This window comes from Pseudophryne corroboree, chromosome 4, assembly GCF_028390025.1.
Source record: "Pseudophryne corroboree isolate aPseCor3 chromosome 4, aPseCor3.hap2, whole genome shotgun sequence".
NCBI classification, from domain to species: Eukaryota; Metazoa; Chordata; class Amphibia; order Anura; family Myobatrachidae; genus Pseudophryne; species Pseudophryne corroboree.
The window spans coordinates 753,872,142-753,890,162 of record NC_086447.1 but is presented as its reverse complement, the minus strand read 5'-3'; the positions used below and the strand labels follow the sequence as shown (position 1 = coordinate 753,890,162).

The following is an 18,021-nucleotide window of genomic DNA, read 5'->3' as shown; positions in this document are numbered from 1 at the left end:
GTATAGTAAATTTTGCCCCAGGAGATTCATCCAGCCAGATTATATCATTGTTTTGTGGGTTAATTTTTGGTGATTTGATTCTTTCCTATGTTGCATTTTATTTTAGACAATTGGCTTAGAAGGTAAGTAATCGGAACACTATTTGGTACATAGCAGTGTAATAGTTTAAATATATATATATATATTTTTTTTTATCCCTGACACCAGAGATTTTAATGTATAGCCTTGCACTGTAAATGATTAAAACAATTCATGATGAATACTTTCTTCTTTACTGTGTCCCAAATTTTGTGGCAACTTGAAATGTGTAATAAACATCCTCAAAAGACGCTCACCAGTACAGAACATTGGTCATCCCTGTGGGTTTGCTTGTAATTATGTGGGATTATGGTATTGCGTTCTAGGATGTAAACTAATCCTTTTGTCTTTGTCTTGAAAGGAGTGATCTTTTTTCCTGTACTATTATGCTCAATCAAGACTGAAAATAGCTGCCTGAAGCGGTCTCCTGTAATAAATAAATATATATATATATATATATATATATATATATATATATATATATATAATTAAAATATCCGGCACTAGCTGCCTCTTACTGGCAAAAGGTAATGGCTCCTGTGCCCTCCAGGGGTTATGTGTCCCAATGTACTTATGCGAGAATGGCGGCACTCGGAGACTTGCATAGAGCTTTGAAATAGCTTCTTTAATTCAACGTTTCGGGTTCCAGCCCGTCGTCAGGAATAACAAACAAATTGTGTGACAAAAGACAGTGCTTATATACCCACACCCACAAACATATGATTACCTGATCCGCTGCATCTGGGCATCCTCCCTCCGGCGTCTGCTACAGCGTGTCCAAGCTACGGAAGCCCTCAGCCGTCCCCTTGGTGACATCATCAGCGGGCGTCTGCCTTCAGGCGCCAATCAGAGTGCCCGGCGTCTTGTTGCCGTGGCAACTAGCGCGGCCACTGTTAGGCTTACAGCTCACAGCTCCGGTCTCCGTGAGGCGCGTCATGGGTTCCCCGTCTCGTCCTTGCTGATGACGACATCGGGAGGGGGGGGGATTGTCCTTTGCAACCAATCAAGTTACACCTCATCGTAATATACCCATAACCTGGAAAAAACAGACATGTAATAAAACATTAAAAATACAATAAGAGCAAATGTATAAAACAGCAGGGACCTGTTTTATACATTTGCTCTTATTGTATTTTTTATGTTTTATTACATGTCTGTTTTTTCCAGGTTATGGGTATATTACGATGAGGTGTAACTTGATTGGTTGCGAAGGACAATCCCCCCCGATGTCGTCATCAGCAAGGACGAGACGGGGAACCCACGACGCGCCTCACGGAGACCGGAGCTGTGAGCTGTAAGCCTAACAGTGGCCGCACTGGTTGCCACGGCAACAAGACGCCGGGCACTCTGATTGGCGCCTGAAGGCAGACGCCCGCTGATGATGTCACCAAGGGGACGACCGAGGGCTTCAGTAGCTTGGACACGCTGTAGCAGACGCCGGAGGGAGGATGCCCAGATGCAGCGGATCAGGTAATCATATGTTTGTGGGTGTGGGTATATAAGCACTGTCTTTTGTCACACAATTTGTTTGTTATTCCTGACGACGGGCTGGAGCCCGAAACGTTGAATTAAAGAAGCTATTTCAAAGCTCTATGCAAGTCTCCCGAGTGCGCCATTCTCGCATAAGTATATATATATATATATATGCAGTTTGATGCATTTACGGGAGACAGCTTCGGGCATTTATTTTCATATAGTATGTGTATCAGGCTTGCCTGTTCTCCAAGAAGTTCTGGGACTCTCCCAAATTTCAGGTGGCTTCCCTGAATGCCTGGAAGTGTAGGCAAGTCTGCTGGTGATGTGGACGGCTTGATGATGTGCTTCCAATGCATCACGTAATTATAACCCCGTCCCCTGCTTTACAATGCCGGTGTACTCTGCATTGATATGGCGTATACCTCAGATGAGTAATACACTCTACTACTATCTGGTTTTTGAGATTCCACCAAAAATTACATTTTTATAGAAATAGCATATAATAGGTTAGGGTAACTTCTCGCTTCCTGTGATCTTTTTTTTTTTTTTGTAAACAGTGTTGCATTAAGTACTACGTAAATTATTAATTAAAATACTGCCCAGGATGAGTAGCATTTGGACCCCTGCAACGAAGTTCACACAATCACAGCTTTCCAATGATAAGAAAGTTAAGTGCAGTCTGTTGTGTAAGAAGTGGTCACGTGAAAAACATGTGACTAGAACGTTTCACATTGAGAACTACAGAATCACTAGTCTGGCAAGTTGCGCACAGACATCTGGGTTCTTATGTAGCGCAGCAAAAAACTGCAAAGTTTAAAAATGAGAATTGCCTTTTCTTTTCAAACTTTTGTGTGGAAAAGCGCTTTTGTCAAAAATAAATTAAGGACTCTGACTTCACGGTTCATATCCTGATTGCATGGCAACTTGGTGGTTTTATATCCAAGCATCTGCAGTGTATAATAAATCTATTTGTGTATAGCTTGATGTGCTATATAGATTAAACTGTACCTAGCTAAGATTTACATAGCCTAATTACTCTGTTCTCCGTCTGCATGTGTTCTAAGTCTCTGCTCATCATGCAGTGATTTACACTGAGCCCATATTGTATAGGCTTCTTAAATTAAATGTTTTCTCAATGGTTCAGCCAATGTCAAATATTGCAGAATAATTGGCCTTTCCAAAAATGTGGCCCTAACTTTGACATCTATTTAAATTATTCCACTTGCCGACACACAGTGTAGACTGCCATTTATGGGCAGCACTGGTATTCGTCAGAACTGCTAACGGTGCCTCGGTCATGTGACTAGCTCCTAGTGAACTGATGAGCTGCATTCTTCCTCACAAATTGGCGGCCTACACTGTGCAGTCTGGTCACACAGTATCCAGCCAAGAATGGTTGATCAATGCTCAGATATAGCTGCTGATGTACTCACTCTATGTTGTTGTTTTATTTCTTTGTTCTTTCCTTCCTTTTAGATTAGAAAGTCTCTATACGGTAATGAGAAAGGTAAGACTTGTACAAATAGGAGGCTGCACTGGGTTACTCTGGCTCGTTTCACTCTTGCTTTTCTCTCTCTTACTAATCAGCTTTTATCATGTGGCGTGTAATAGGGGAGTGAGTGATGGAAAAAAAAATATCCCTTTCTATGAAAAGAAATTCCCAGAGAAGCTTCTCTGAAACAAGTGTTATTGGGAATGAACACCTGACTGTGTAGTGGCACTGACAATAACTCTGCACCATTAGTAATTCCCCCTGCCCCTGCATGTCTGAGCTTTAACGGAAAGGCGCATTCTTTTTCCTTTCTCCTGCTTCTGTTTGCTTGGGGCGGAATCTGACACCAGCACCTGCCATACTGGAACATGTCTTTGTTGCTTTGCACTTTTGTTTGAATTGCTGCAGGGGCGCCAATGGGAGTTAAAATCCATTTACTTTTTTTCCCTTGCCTCTCTCTCACTCCCTCTGTAAGATTAAGCACCATAGAAAGGGATCTGGTTCTGCACAGATAAGAATCGGCACGTGCTGTGCAGCTATAGCCCTTTAAGTTCGCTAAACTTAATAAGTACCTTTCTTTTACTTTTTTTTTTTTTCCTGGGGGAGGACACGTTGGGCTTCTGAATGGAACAGCTGGGAGAGGAAAGGCAGACAAAAGGAGGGGAAACATTGAGAGCTATGAACCTAGAGATTGGAGGGAGCAGGCTGGCCACACGCCAGGTGTGACCTTTGCAGGCTCCTTGGCTCTGCTTGTTTGTCTGGGCAATTTACAATTCAGTAGTGTAAGTGAAAGATGGAGAGACCATACTTGGTCTGTATAATGAAGGACGCCGAGGAGGGTTGGTCCATGGCATAATGATCAGAACTAATGCCGTCACCTCACCAGGGAAATTGCACAAAATTGTGCCTCAGAAAGTTAGAAGCAACAAAACTGATTACAAGGCTCACTACAAATGATCTGATCTTATGGGGTGTGGTGCATAAGAATATCATCATTAATAACTAGACGTCAGTAGGACCACTCCTACTTGTGCAGTCCTAAGCCTTTTAGACCTATCTACCACATTAAAGTAAAGAATCAATTAAGGGCACATTTTGCAAAGCTTTGATTGCTATTTCCGTGGATATAATTGCATCACGAATGACCCAAAATATTTCTGCGCATTGAAGATGGCAACATCTAATTAGCTAGTATATAATTGAAATGCAACTTCTTTTTTCACTATGAATTTGATATTGCGAAAACGTGTTCCCAAAAGCAGGTAGTGTCAACATTTGAGTCTAAGGTACTCCTTGTACCTTTTGTTAGTTTAAGCAAAAAATGCATCATGTCTGAAGTGAGATAAGGTATTTAAAGAGAAGCGTTCAGACAGGAAATAGGAAGTGCAAAATGAATTTGTATATTCTGTCTGCTGCAACTAGACAAGGGAATTATACTTACTATTTCCAGTAGCAACGCACAACCTCTGGCACTCAAATGTGCACCAATATATGTGGACTTTGATATTCTAGCTTTTGTGGCATGTATCACCACTGTTTTGTTCTGCTATTAAAAGTGCATTCATCCACTGTCCTAAATAGTAATAATTACTTAATAGCTCTACCCTATGTGACACAGTAGGTATGGTATGTATTGTAGTTAAATAGTAATTCCTGTGTTTTCACTTAGTGCAGTAACAATGTTGATGGTATTGTCCGAATATAGATTTGTTCATTTCCATGTCAATGTTATGTGAATGCACACCACAGCCTTAGAACATCTGGATTTGAGAATACATTTGTGTTACTGTGTGTACTAACATTTAAAAGCAAATAGCAAATAATGGAAATATAAAGGTGACTACTGCTTACAGTAGTTTAAAACAATATTTAACTGAATATGGTTTTTATTCACAAATAATCAGTGCATTGACTTTTCTTCCTTGTCAATCAAAAATTGCATGATAAATCCAAATCATGTTTTATTTTTAAATTAATAAAATAAAACGTACATATTGCAATGTTGATATGTTCCCTTATATTACTGGGATTGTAGAGCATGTGTAGTATAGTAAAAGAAAACAGGATGAGCATATGAATTTTCATATCTTTGTTTTCAAAAAATATATATGTTTAATCGATATATTTAATATTTTTTAGTGCGTTATTGCAGTCTTTGCTACAGCACCCTTTGTGGGATGAAGCAGGTTCATTTGTTTACAGCTTGGTATGGAAACAGACCGTCAAAGTTTCATTACAAGAAAAAGGCCAAGTAATTAGAGTTCGTGCCAGGCAGCTTGCAAGTGGAATTACAATATTTGTATGAAAGGCTTTATCTGCCGCGGTTATTACTTGCTCGTTGTGCAGCTGCTGTCTCTCTATCAATCAAGATGCTTCAGATGAAGCTTCAAGGTTGATTGCATAGTTAAGGATTTGCCAGAAGAAAGTTTTGACTGATGGAATGTGCAAAGTTTTAGGGCTGAAGGAATGTTGTAAGTGCTTGTAAGCACCTAGGTGTGGCTTGCCTTTACACAAGTCTGCCTGTTTGGACTTCACCGCTCTTTATATGCACAGTAGCAGTATTGTTGAATAGCTGCCTTTTGAATACTGCTTGAGCTTGCCCAATTGGCTGAATTTGTATTAATTTGACCATCTGCCATTCTGTTTAGCTGCAGGAACATATGATACAAAAAGCCGCTCCCTCCCCCTATCTCCATGCCTGGAGGGAACAAAAAAAAAAAGATAAAGAATTTCTATTCCGAACCAAAGACTAACAAGCATCTGCATTTTTTCACAGAGCAGTTTTCTGTAGAAACGGTTGATTGTTGAATTAGATTGTTGTCTTTCAATCATTTAATTGTATTTTCTCTTAACATTTTATTTTGTGTGCCACGTGTTGTTATAAGCAGTGTGTTTTTATTGAGTTTGCGCATATTCCTGGTTACTGTAGCTAATGCTAGTATTACTCTGCTACAGTATAAATCATATTCAACTCATAATAGCCTGTTTAGGCAAGAGTTACTGGTGTGTGACACACATGTAGATCAGTTTATGCAAACTAACATTTTCTTAGCTATATGATTATTATTATTATTATTATTATTATTATTATTATGTCAATTTCAAGGTTTTGTTTATAATTACCTACCAATCGAATTGACACAGACACTTTGTGAAAGTCTTTACTATTTATATTTGTTTTCTCTGTTCTTGTTTGAGATACAAATAACTTACTATCACTTTTCCAGCTATTTATTCTCATTTTTGTATAACAGTATACTATGCAAAAAAAAAACCTCCATTACAGAATTTGAGGGATATCCAATTAGCCGAGATAACGCACTATGTAATATTGGATAAACTTATTGCACCTATCGCCCGAAAAACCTGCTGACCGTGGGTATGCGCGGTCCCGTTTTTCAATCTGTCATATTAGAAAACAGCGAAAAGGGTGACCTGCGACGTATTAACCTGCGAAAAGTGTAGGTAAAAATGGGGAAATCAGCCTGTACCCCTAAAAATACCTAGAATAACAATATAGAAGTACTTAAGAGGCTATACTAAAAAAATTTTGGGTACTTAAAATGTGTTAAATGACTGCAATATGTATTTTTTTAAACACTTGAAAAATTATAAAAAGCAAGTTTTTTTGTGTAAAACAAATGCTTTCATTAAATTTGCGGTTCATGAAAATTGGCATAAGTATATATTTGGATCAATTAAAGGTACTTTTAAAAACATTTAAAAAATGATCAATTACTCCCACCTGCAAGTCTAAAACACTTGTCCCACTCATAAAGTACCCCCATATACCTGTCCCATACCTTGTAACCAAATTTCCATCAAAATACATTTCTCTTGCGTCCTAGAGGATGCTGGGGACTCCGTAAGGACCATGGGGATAGACGGGCTCTGCAGGAGACATGGGCACTATAAAGAACTTTAGATGGGTGTGCACTGGCTCCTCCCTCTATGCCCCTCCTCCAGACCTCAGTTAGATCCTGTGCCCAGAGGAGATTGGGTGCACTACAGGGGAGCTCTCCTGAGTTTCTCTGGAAAAAGAATTTTGTTAGGTTTTCTCTGACGTCCTAGTGGATGCTGGGAACTCCGTAAGGACCATGGGGAATAGCGGCTCCGCAGGAGACTGGGCACAAAAAGAAAGCTTTAGGACTACCTGGTGTGCACTGGCTCCTCCCCCTATGACCCTCCTCCAAGCCTCAGTTAGATTTTTGTGCCCGACCGAGCAGGGTGCAATCTAGGGGGCTCTCCTGAGCTTCTTAGATAAAAGTTTTAGGTTTTTTATTTTCAGTGAGACCTGCTGGCAACAGGCTCACTGCATCGAGGGACTAAGGGGAGAAGAAGCGAACCTGCCTGCTTGCAGCCAGCTTGGGCTTCTTAGGCTACTGTACACCATTAGCTCCAGAGGGATCGAACACAAGCCCAGCCTCGGAGTCCGGTCCCAGAGCCGCGCCGCCGGCCCCCTTAGGCTCCCTGCATCGTGGGACTGAGGAGAGAGAAGCAGACCTACTTAAGTGATCGGCTCTGCTTCTTAGGCTACTGGACACCATTAGCTCCAGAGGGAGTCGGAACACAGGTCTCCCCCCGCCGTTCGTCCCAGAGCCGCGCCGCCGTCCTCCTCACAGAGCCGGAAGATTGAAGCCGGGTGAGTATAAGAAGAAAAGAAGACGTCTAAGGCGGCAGAAGATTTCTGATCTACACCCAGGAGAATGGGAACTTCATCCAGAAGTTTTCCAAATGCGGGTAAACCGTTGGGAATGACCACGGGTGGACATGATGGCGTCCCGCCTCAACAAGAAGTTGAAAAGATATTGCGCCAGGTCAAGGGACCCTCAGGCGATCGCTGGGGACGCTCTAGTGACACCGTGGGTGTACCAGTCGGTTTATGTGTCTCTTCCTCTACCTCTCATACCCAAGGTACTGAGAATAATAAGAAGGCGAGGAGTGAAAACCATACTCGGGGTTCCGGATTGGCCATGAAGAGCTTGGTACCCGGAACTTCAAGAGATGCTGGCAGAGGACCCTTGGCCTCTGCCGCTCAGACAAGACCTGCTGCAGCAGGGACCCTGTCTGTTCCAAGACTTACCGCGGCTGCGTTTGACGGCATGGCGGTAGAACACCGGATCCTAAAGGAAAAGGGTATTCCGAAGGAAGTCATCCCTACCCTGATCATAGCCAGGAAGGATGTCACCGCAAGACATTATCGCCGCGTTTGGCGAAAATTTGTTGCTTGGTGGGAGGCCATGAAGGCCCCGACGGAGGAATTTCAACTATGTCGATTCCTGCACTTCCTGCAAGCAGGGGTGACGTTTGGGCCTCAAATTGGGGTCCATCAAGGTCCAGATTTCGGCTCTGTCGATTTTCTTCCAGAAAGAACTGGCTTCACTGCCTGAAGTTCAGACTTTGGTTAAAGGAGTACTACATATTCAGCCTCCTTTTGTGTGCCTCCTGTGACACTTTTTGGATCTCAACGTGGTGTTGGATTTCCTAAAGTCGCATGGGTTGAGCCACTTAAAACCATGGAGCTAAAGTATCTCGCGTGGAAAGTGGTCATGCTGTTGGTCTTGGCCAGGCGTGTGTCAGAATTAGCGGCTTTGTCATGTAAAAGGCCTTGTCTGATTTTCTATATGGATAGGGCAGAGTTGAGGACTCGTCCTCAGTTTCTCCCGAAGGTGGTCTCAGGTTTTCACTTGAACCAACCTATTGTGGTGCCTGCGGCTACTGGGGACTTGGAGGATTCCAAGTTGCTGGACGTAGTCAGGGCCCTGAAAATTTTATTTTTCCAGGACGGCTGGAGTCAGGAAAACTGACTCGCTGTTTATCCTGATGGCACCCAACAAGCTGGGTGCTCCTGCTTCTAAGCAGTCTATTGCGCGCTGGATTTGTAGCACTATTCAGCTGGCGCATTCTGCGGTAGGATTACCGCAGCCTAAATCAATAAAAGCCCATTCCACAAGGACGGTGGGCTCATCTTGGGCGGCTGCCCGAGGGGTCTCGGCTTTACAACTTTGCCGAGCAGCTACTTGGTCAGGGGCAAACACGTTTGCAAAATTCTATGAATTTGATACCCTGGCTGAGGAGGACCTGGAGTTCTCTCATTCGGTGCTGCAGAGTCATCCGCACTCTCCCGCCCGTTTGGGAGCTTTGGTATAATCCCCATGGTCCTTACGGAGTTCCCAGCATCCACTAGGACGTCAGAGAAAATAAGAATTTACTTACCGATAATTCTATTTCTCGTAGTCCGTAGTGGATGCTGGGCGCCCATCCCAAGTGCGGATTGTCTGCAATACTTGTACATAGTTATTGTTAACTAATCGGGTTCTTGTTGTGAGCCATCTATTCAGAGGCTCCTCTGTTATCATGCTGTTAACTGGGTTTCATATCACAAGTTGTACGATGTGATTGGTGTGGCTGGTATGAGTCTTACCCGGGATTCAAAATCCTTCCTTATTGTGTACGCTCGTCCGGGCACAGTATCCTAACTGAGGCTTGGAGGAGGGTCATAGGGGGAGGAGCCAGTGCACACCAGGTAGTCCTAAAGCTTTCTTTTTGTGCCCAGTCTCCTGCGGAGCCGCTATTCCCCATGGTCCTTACGGAGTTCCCAGCATCCACTACGGACTACGAGAAATAGAATTATCGGTAAGTAAATTCTTATTTTTTATTTTCAGGGAGCACTGCTGGCAACAGGCTCCCTGCATCGTGGGACTGAGGAGAGAGAAGCAGACCTACTTAAGTGATCGGCTCTGCTTCTTAGGCTACTGGACACCATTAGCTCCAGAGGGAGTCGGAACACAGGTCTCCCCCCGCCGTTCGTCCCAGAGCCGCGCCGCCGTCCTCCTCACAGAGCCGGAAGATTGAAGCCGGGTGAGTATAAGAAGAAAAGAAGACGTCTAAGGCGGCAGAAGATTTCTGATCTTCACGGAGGTAAGTGCGCAGCGGTAACGCATTGCGCCCACACATCACACACACTACCAGGCACTGATGGGTGCAGGATGCAGGGGGGGCGCCCTGGGCAGCAATATAAACCTTTAAGTCTGGCAATATGGATATAGGCTGCAGAGGCAGTAAGTGTATAAATCCCCTGCCAGTTTTATAAAATTGAGCAGGACCGAAGCCCGCCGCTGGAGGGGGCGGAGCTTGGTCCCTCAGCACTAACCAGCGCCATTTTCTCCACAGAGCACTGCAGAGAAGCTGGCTCCCCGGACTCTCCCCTGCTGAACACGGTGACACAGGGCTGAAAAGGGGGGGGCACTTGTAAGGCGCAGTGAGTGTATTACACGATTTATTATATATAAAAGCGCTATTATCTGGGAATTCTGTTTCCAGTGTCAGTTGGCGCTGGGTGTGTGCTGGCATACTCTCTCTCTGTCTCTCCTAAGGGCCTTAGTGGAGAACTGTCTCCTTATAGTTATATCCCTGTGTGTGTGGGGGTGTCGGTACGCGTGTGTCGGCATGTCTGAAGCAGAAGGCTCATCTAAGGAGGAGGTGGAGCAGATTATTGTGGTGTCTCCGTCGGCAATGCCGACTCATGATTGGGTGGACGTGTGGAATGTTTTAAATGCAAATGTGAACTTATTACATAAGAGAATGGACAAAGCAGAGTCCAGGGAAAAGGCAGGGAGTCAATCCACGGATTGGACTGTGTCTCAGGGCCCTTCAGGGTCTCAAAAGCGTCCCCTATCCCAAATAGCAGACACTGATACCAACACGGATTCTGACTCCAGTGTTGACTACGATGATGCGAGGTTACACCCAAGGGTGGCCAAAAGTATTCATTATATGATTATTGCAATAAAAGACGTTTTGCATATCACAGAGGACCCCTCTGTCCCTGACACAAGGGTGCGCATGTATAAGGAAAAGAAACCTGAGGTAACCTTTCCCCCGTCTCATGAGCTAAATGAGTTATTTGAAAAAGCTTGGGAAACTCCAGACAAAAAACTGCAGATTCCCAAGAGGATTCTTATGGCGTATCCTTTCCCAGCACAGAACAGGATACGCTGGGAATCCTCACCCAGGGTGGACAAGGCTTTAACGCGCCTGTCCAAGAAGGTGGCGCTACCGTCTCCAGACACGGCAGCCCTCAAGGATCCTGCTGATCGCAGACAGGAAACTACCTTAAAATCTATTTATACACATACGGGTGCTTTACTCAGACCGGCTATAGCATCGGCATGGGTATGTAGCGCAGTTGCAGTATGGACAGATACCTTGTCAGCTGACCTTGATACCCTAGACAGGGATACCATTTTATTTACCTTAGGTCACATTAAAGACGCAGTTTTATATATGAGAGACGCTCAAAGAGACGTTGGGCTGCTAGGTTCGAGAGCCAACGCCATGGCGATTTCTGCTAGGCGAGCCCTGTGGACCCGCCAATGGACGGGTGATGCCGATTCAAAGAAGCATATGGAGGTTTTACCATACAAAGGTGAAGTTTTATTTGGGGAAGGTCACGCGGAACTGGTTGCCACAGCTACCGCAGGTAAATCTACTTTTTTGCCTTTTGTTCCCCCACAGCAAAAGAAAACTCCACAGTATCAGATGCAGTCCTTTCAGTCGCATAAGTCCAGAAGAGGTCGGGGCTCATCCTTCCTCGCCAGAGGTAAGGGTAGAGGGAAGAGAACACCTGCTTCGGCTAGTTCCCAGGAGCAGAAGTCCTCCCCGGCTTCTACTATATCCACCGCATGATGCTGGGGCTCCACTGAGGGAGTCCGCACCGGTGGGGGCATGTCTTCGACTTTTCAGCCAGGTCTGGGTTCTGTCAGACATGGATCCTTGGGCGATGGATATTGTATCCCAAGGATACAAACTGGAATTCGAAAAGGTGCCCCCTCGCCGATTTTTCAAGACGGCCTTGCCAGCTTCTTCCCCAGAGAGGGAAGGTAGTGTTAGCTGCAATTCAAAAGCTGTGTCAACAGCAAGTGATTGTCAAGGTTCCCCTAGTCCAACAGGGGAAAGGGTACTATTCGACCTTGTACGTGGTCCCGAAGCCGGATGGCTCGGTCAGACCCATTTTAAATCTAAAATCCCTAAACCTGTACTTGAAAAAGTTCAAATTCAAAATGGAATCGCTCCGGGCTGTGATCTCCAGTCTGGAAGGGGGGGATGTTATGGTGTCACTCGACATAAAGGATGCATACCTTCATGTCCCCATATATCCTCCTCATCAGGCGTACCTGAGATTCGCTGTACAGGACTGTCATTACCAGTTTCAGACGTTGCCGTTTGGGCTTTCCACGGCCCCGAGGATTCTCACCAAGGTAATGGCGGAAATTATGGTGCTCCTGCGCAGGCAGGGAGTCACAATTATCCCGTACTTGGACGATCGCCTGATAAAAGCAAGATCGAGAGATCAATTGCAGTTGAGCGTGTCGCTCTCCCTGAGAGTGCTACAACAACACGGTTGGATTCTCAATCTGCCAAAGTCACAATTGATTCCAACGACTCGACTATCATTCCTAGGCATGATTCTGGACACGGAACAGAAGAGGGTTTTTCTCCCGATGAATAAAGCCCAGGACCTCCAGAACATGGTCAGAGACTTGCTAAAACCAAAAAGAGTGTCTGTTCATCAATGCACTCAAGTTCTGGGGGAAATGGTGGCAGCCTACGAGGCCATCCCATTCGGCAGGTTTCATGCAAGGACGTTTCAATGGGACCTCCTGGACAAGTGGTCCGGGTCCCATCTACTAATACATCAGAAGATAAGCCTGTCCCCCAGGGCCAGGGTGTCTCTCCTGTGGTGGCTGCAAAGTGCTCACCTTCTAGAGGGTCGCAGGTTCGGCATTCAAGACTGGGTTCTGGTGACCACGGACGCGAGCCTCCGAGGATGGGGAGCAGTCACACAAGGAAGAAATTTTCAAGGGCTATGATCAAACCAGGAGGCTTGTCTACACATCAACGTACTGGAATTGAGGGCCATATACAACGGCCTACGACAAGCGGAGAATCTTCTTCGCGACCTACCGGTTCTGATTCAATCAGACGTCACAGCCGTGGCTCATGTAAACCGCCAAGGCGGGACAAGGAGCAGAGTGGCAATGGCAGAAGCCACCAGGATTCTTCACTGGGCGGAAAATCACGTAAGCGCTCTGTCAGCGGTCTTCATTCCGGGAGTGGACAACTGGGAAGCCGACTTCCTCAGCAGACACGATCTCCATCCAGGAGAGTGGGGACTTCATCAAGACGTTTTTACAGAGATAACAAGTCTTTGGGAATTCCTCACATAGACATGATGGCGTCACGCCTCAACAAGAAGCTTCGGAGGTATTGTGCCAGGTCAAGAGACCCTCAGGCAGTAGCGGTGGACGCCCTGATGACACCTTGGGTGTTTCAGTCGGTCTATGTGTTTCCCCCTCTTCCTCTCATCTCAAAAATATTGATAATCATAAGACAAAAAAGAGTGAAAACAATACTCATTGTTCCAGATTGGCCTCGAAGGGCCTGGTATTCATATCTTCAGGGGATGCTCACAGAAGATCCATGGCCTCTTCCTCTCAGGAAGGACCTGTTACAACAGGGGCCCTGCGTGTTCCAAGACTTACCGCGGTTACGTTTGACGGCATGGCGGTTGAACATCGTATCCTAGCTGGGAATGGTATTCCGGAGGAAGTCATCCCTACTCTGATAAAGGCTAGGAAGGAGGTGACGGCTAAACATTGTCACTGTATCTGGAGGAAGTATGTTTCTTGGTGTGAAGCCAAGAATGCTCCTACGGAAGATTTCCATCTGGGCCGTTTTCTCCACTTTCTACAGACAGTGGATATGAGCCTAAAATTAGGCTCCATTAAGGTACAGATTTCGGCCCTATCAATTTTCTTTCAGAAGTAATTGGCTTCTCTCCCAGAAGTCCAGACTTTTGTAAAGGTAGTGCTGCACATCCAGCCTCCTTTTGTGCCCCCAGTGGCACCTTGGGACCTTAACGTGGTGTACCGGTTCCTGAAGTCTCACTGGTTTGAACCTCTTCAAACGGTTGAATTGAAATTTCTCACTTGGAAGGTGGTCATGTTGTTGGCCTTGGCATCTGCAAGGCGGGTGTCCAAATTGGCGGCCTTGTCTCACAGGGTGTAGTACGGGTGACCGGCGGTCTCCTGACCGCCGGTCACCTTACCGACGCCGGGATCCCGGCAGCATACCGACGCCGGGATCCCGGTGGGGAGGGGCGAGTGCAGCAAGCCCCTTGCGGGCTCGCTGCGCTCGCCACGTTGCGGGCTCGGTGGCGACCTGCGGTCGCCACGGGTTCTATTCCCACTCTATGGGTGTCGTGGACACCCACAAGTGGAAATAGACCCTGTTGGTCGGCATGCCGACCATCGGGATAGTGAGCCGTCGGGCTCACGGAGGAGGTCATGTGACTGTCGGTCAGCCGACCGGCGGTCACATGACTACCACCCGTCTCACAAGAGCCCCTATTTGACTTTCCATGTGGATAGAGCAGAGTTGAGGACTCGTCCTCAATTTTTGCCTAAGGTGGTTTCTTCATTTCATATGAACCAACCTATTGTGTTGCCTGTGGCTACGGGTGACTTGGAGGATTCCAAGTCCCTGGATGTTTAATCGACCATTAAAGAGGATGCCCTGCCTGAGTTGTCCACCCAGCAGAGGGACTTTTTTAATAGTGATAACACAGAAGGTGAGGTTAGATTTGCCATTAATAGTTTACAGCTTAACAAATCACCAGGCCCCCGATGGGTTTATTTGAACTATTATAAAATGTTGAAATGGACCTTATTCAGAGCTGATTGGAATGGCTGCAATCTCTCTGAAGGCCGTGTTTTGCCCGTCTGCACACAGGCAGCGGCCGCAGTGCATGCCCTATCAAGATGCGAAAGCATCCCAGAAGAATGCGAATGCGTCATGGTTGACAGGCGTCCTGGGTCGACACAGCTTTTTTTTGGGGGGGGGGGGGGGCAGGGAATAACAGGTATGTCATGGCCGTTTTCGGGGCTGCTTGATGACGACGCCTGCATTTTCTGCATATGGAAACATGGCGCCAGACTGGAGCCACACATGCTGGCTGGCTTTGCCCTGTGCTGGGCAACCTCCCGCAGGAAAATCTGTGACCAACTCTGAATAACCCCCAAGGACCCAGACTCTATTACCTCTTATAGCCCCATTACTCTTTTATAATTTTTTTTTTTTTTTTTTAAATATATTTTTATTGAAGAGAAGTCGAATATGCTGGTACAAGACAAACAGGAGATGATGACTCCAAATGAGATATTCAAAATTACATACACGTTATCCCGTGGGGAATAACCAATTGTAGCATCAACAGGGAAGTACATCATCGCAACCATATATATATATATCGACAGCAATTTTTTGTGTTTAACTTAAAAATAAAGAGAAGGATAGAAGGAGAAAAGAAAAGAAGAGAATAAGAGAGAGAGGGGGAGAAGGGACGGGGGGGGTGGGGGAGAGTGGGGGATCATCATAGTAACATACATACAGGGTAAAACCATGTCAAGGGAGGTAGCACCTCCTAACTGGACTCTTTACCAGATTTATAACTGTGGACAGTATATTACTTCTTTTGCTTATTGAGAACCATATGACGGAGGGAGTCACACTCCGGCATTAGAGGGCGTAGTATAGGTGAACCATGGGTCCCATATTCTCCTATATTTCTCTGACCTGTCCCGTAAAGAGGCCGTGATTTTCTCCATCATGGAAATATGCCATATTTTGGCTATCAACATGCTCCTAGGGGGGGTAATGGTTTTTTTCCAATTTTTAGCTATCACACATCTAGCGGCGTGTAGAATTTGGAGTACCAGGTTACTCGCCTGGATGTCAAAGTTGGGGAGAGGTAGGCCCAGGAGGGCCGACCAAGGGCCCAATACTACTCGCGAGTGGAAAATGGAACCAATGAGGGTTTCCACCTGTGCCCAAAACGCGCATATTTTGGGGCAAGACCACCAGATGTGCTTAAAGTCTCCAGTCTGGCCACATCCGCGCCAACATAATGGGGATGACCCGGGAAAAATCTTATGCAGTGTTGCTGGGACCCGATACCATCTAGTATAGACTTTATAAGAATTTTCCTTCACTAAGGAGGAAATTGAGGACTGGGCTACGTTTTGCCTGATGATTTCCCATGAGTCCTCTGCAGGGGGTGGGCCAAGGTCCTGTTCCCATTTACGCTCATGGGGAAGTATGTTCGCTGCTTTCAGAGAACGTAGTAAGCCATAAAGTATGGAGATAATACCCTGTCGCATAGGAGAATAAATACACAAACGTTCCAAGGGGGTAAGTTGACGTATGACTTGGGATTTTGAGAGGGAGCTTAGGAAAGAACGAATTTGTAAATACTCATAAAATACAGGTTGGGGGATATCATATTTGTCCCGTAGGGACTGCAGGGAGCGCCAGGAGGAACCCTCTATGAAGTCAAACACCAGTCCCGGGCGCGGGCTCAGGTGGAACCATGGGTGGGACCGTAAGGTGGAACCAGGGGGAAAATCTTGATTGTCCCAAATGGAAGTAATGGGCGAGGGGAAAGTGGATAAACCATAATGCCGAATGCAGAAACACCACAGGGAGCAGGTAAATTTAGTGGGGGGGAGGCATGTTTGCCTTGTCTGGACTGACTTGGTCGGCGTTAGTAGGGATACCAAAGTGGAAACCCCGGCTGCTAGCCGCTCAATTCGAATCCAGGGTAGATGGGGCGCTGGGGAAAACCAGGCGACAGCCTGGCTTAGGTGAGTTGCGTGATAATATTTGCGAATGTCCGGCAAACCTCTGCCTCCAGCTAGTGGGTCACGTACCAAAGTAGAGGTCTTAATTCTAGGAGGCTTGCCTGACCATATGAATTTTAGGAAGAGTCTCTGCATTCGGCCTAAGGCCTCAGCGGGAATGCGTATGGGAATTGTTTGAATCAGGTATAAGAGCCTGGGTAGGATGTTCATCTTTACTGAGACTATCCGTCCGAACCAGGCTATAATCTGCTTGTCCCACGCCCGAAGGTCCGACTCTATACACTTAAATAAGGCTGGGAAGTTCTCTGAGTATAGGGAGTCGTAGGAGTTTGTGATGAACACGCCTAGGTATTTAATTTTTTTGGAGCGCCAGGCGAAATTAAAGTTAGCAGCTAGGAGAGATCTGGTATCCTCATTGAGATGCAAAGGGAGGGCCTCCGATTTAGAATAGTTAATACGGTATCCCGAATAATGTGAATATAATGATAGGGTTTTAAATAGGTTGGGGATAGAAATATTAGGTGAAGACAGAGTTAACAGAACATCGTCTGCAAATAATGACAGTTTGAACTCCTCATCGCCTACAGTGATGCCCTTAATATCAGGATTAGCCCTAACCATGCACGCCAAGGGTTCGATGGTCATGGCAAAAATTAACGGAGATAGGGGGCACCCCTGGCGCGTACCGTTATTGATTTGGAAGAGGGAAGAGTCTTTACCATTAACCCGGACCCTGGCAGAAGGGTTGGAGTAGAGTGCCTGTATACCCTGAAGTAGGCTTCCTCCCAGGCCGAACCTACGCAAGGTAGCGAACATGAAAGGCCAAAGTATTTTATCAAAAGCCTTCTCCGCATCAAGCGAGAGAAGGACAGAGGGCAATTTAGCTTTATTGACCAGGTGGACCAGGTCAATGGTTCTGCGGGTATTGTCCCTAGCTTGTCGGCCTGGGATGAAGCCCACCTGGTCCGCATGGATCAGACGTGGGAGAACTGAATTTAGTCTCAGGGCGAGAATTTTGGCAAAGATTTTAATGTCATTATTTAGTAGAGAGATGGGGCGGTAGCTAGCACAGGAGTTGGGGTCCTTCCCAGGTTTGTGAATTAAAACTATGCGTGCCTCTAGAGCCCGGGGTGATAGAGGGTTACCTTTGAGGAAGCCATTGAAGAGCCTACAGAGATGGGGCAGTAGAATCCCTTTAAATTTCTTGTAATACATAATTGACATGCCGTCAGGGCCAGGGGCTTTACCAGATTTCTGAGTTTTGAGTGCGTTATC

At 45.9% G+C, this 18,021-nt stretch overlaps 1 protein-coding gene across 3 annotated transcripts in view; it reads left to right on the top strand.

Moving 5' to 3' along the window:
• Positions 1-18,021, top strand: part of RALGAPA2 (Ral GTPase activating protein catalytic subunit alpha 2) — a 605,428-nt gene that overhangs the window by 564,410 nt on the left and 22,997 nt on the right. Inside the window, exon 40 of one of the 3 annotated variants that reach the window (XM_063918177.1) lies at positions 3,031-3,061. The exons of the other annotated variants lie outside the window; for them this stretch is intronic. Coding sequence (XP_063774247.1) covers positions 3,031-3,035 — 5 coding nt within the window. The 3' untranslated portion in view covers positions 3,036-3,061. The remainder of the gene's footprint in view (positions 1-3,030; positions 3,062-18,021) is intronic. 3 annotated transcript variants of the gene reach the window in all.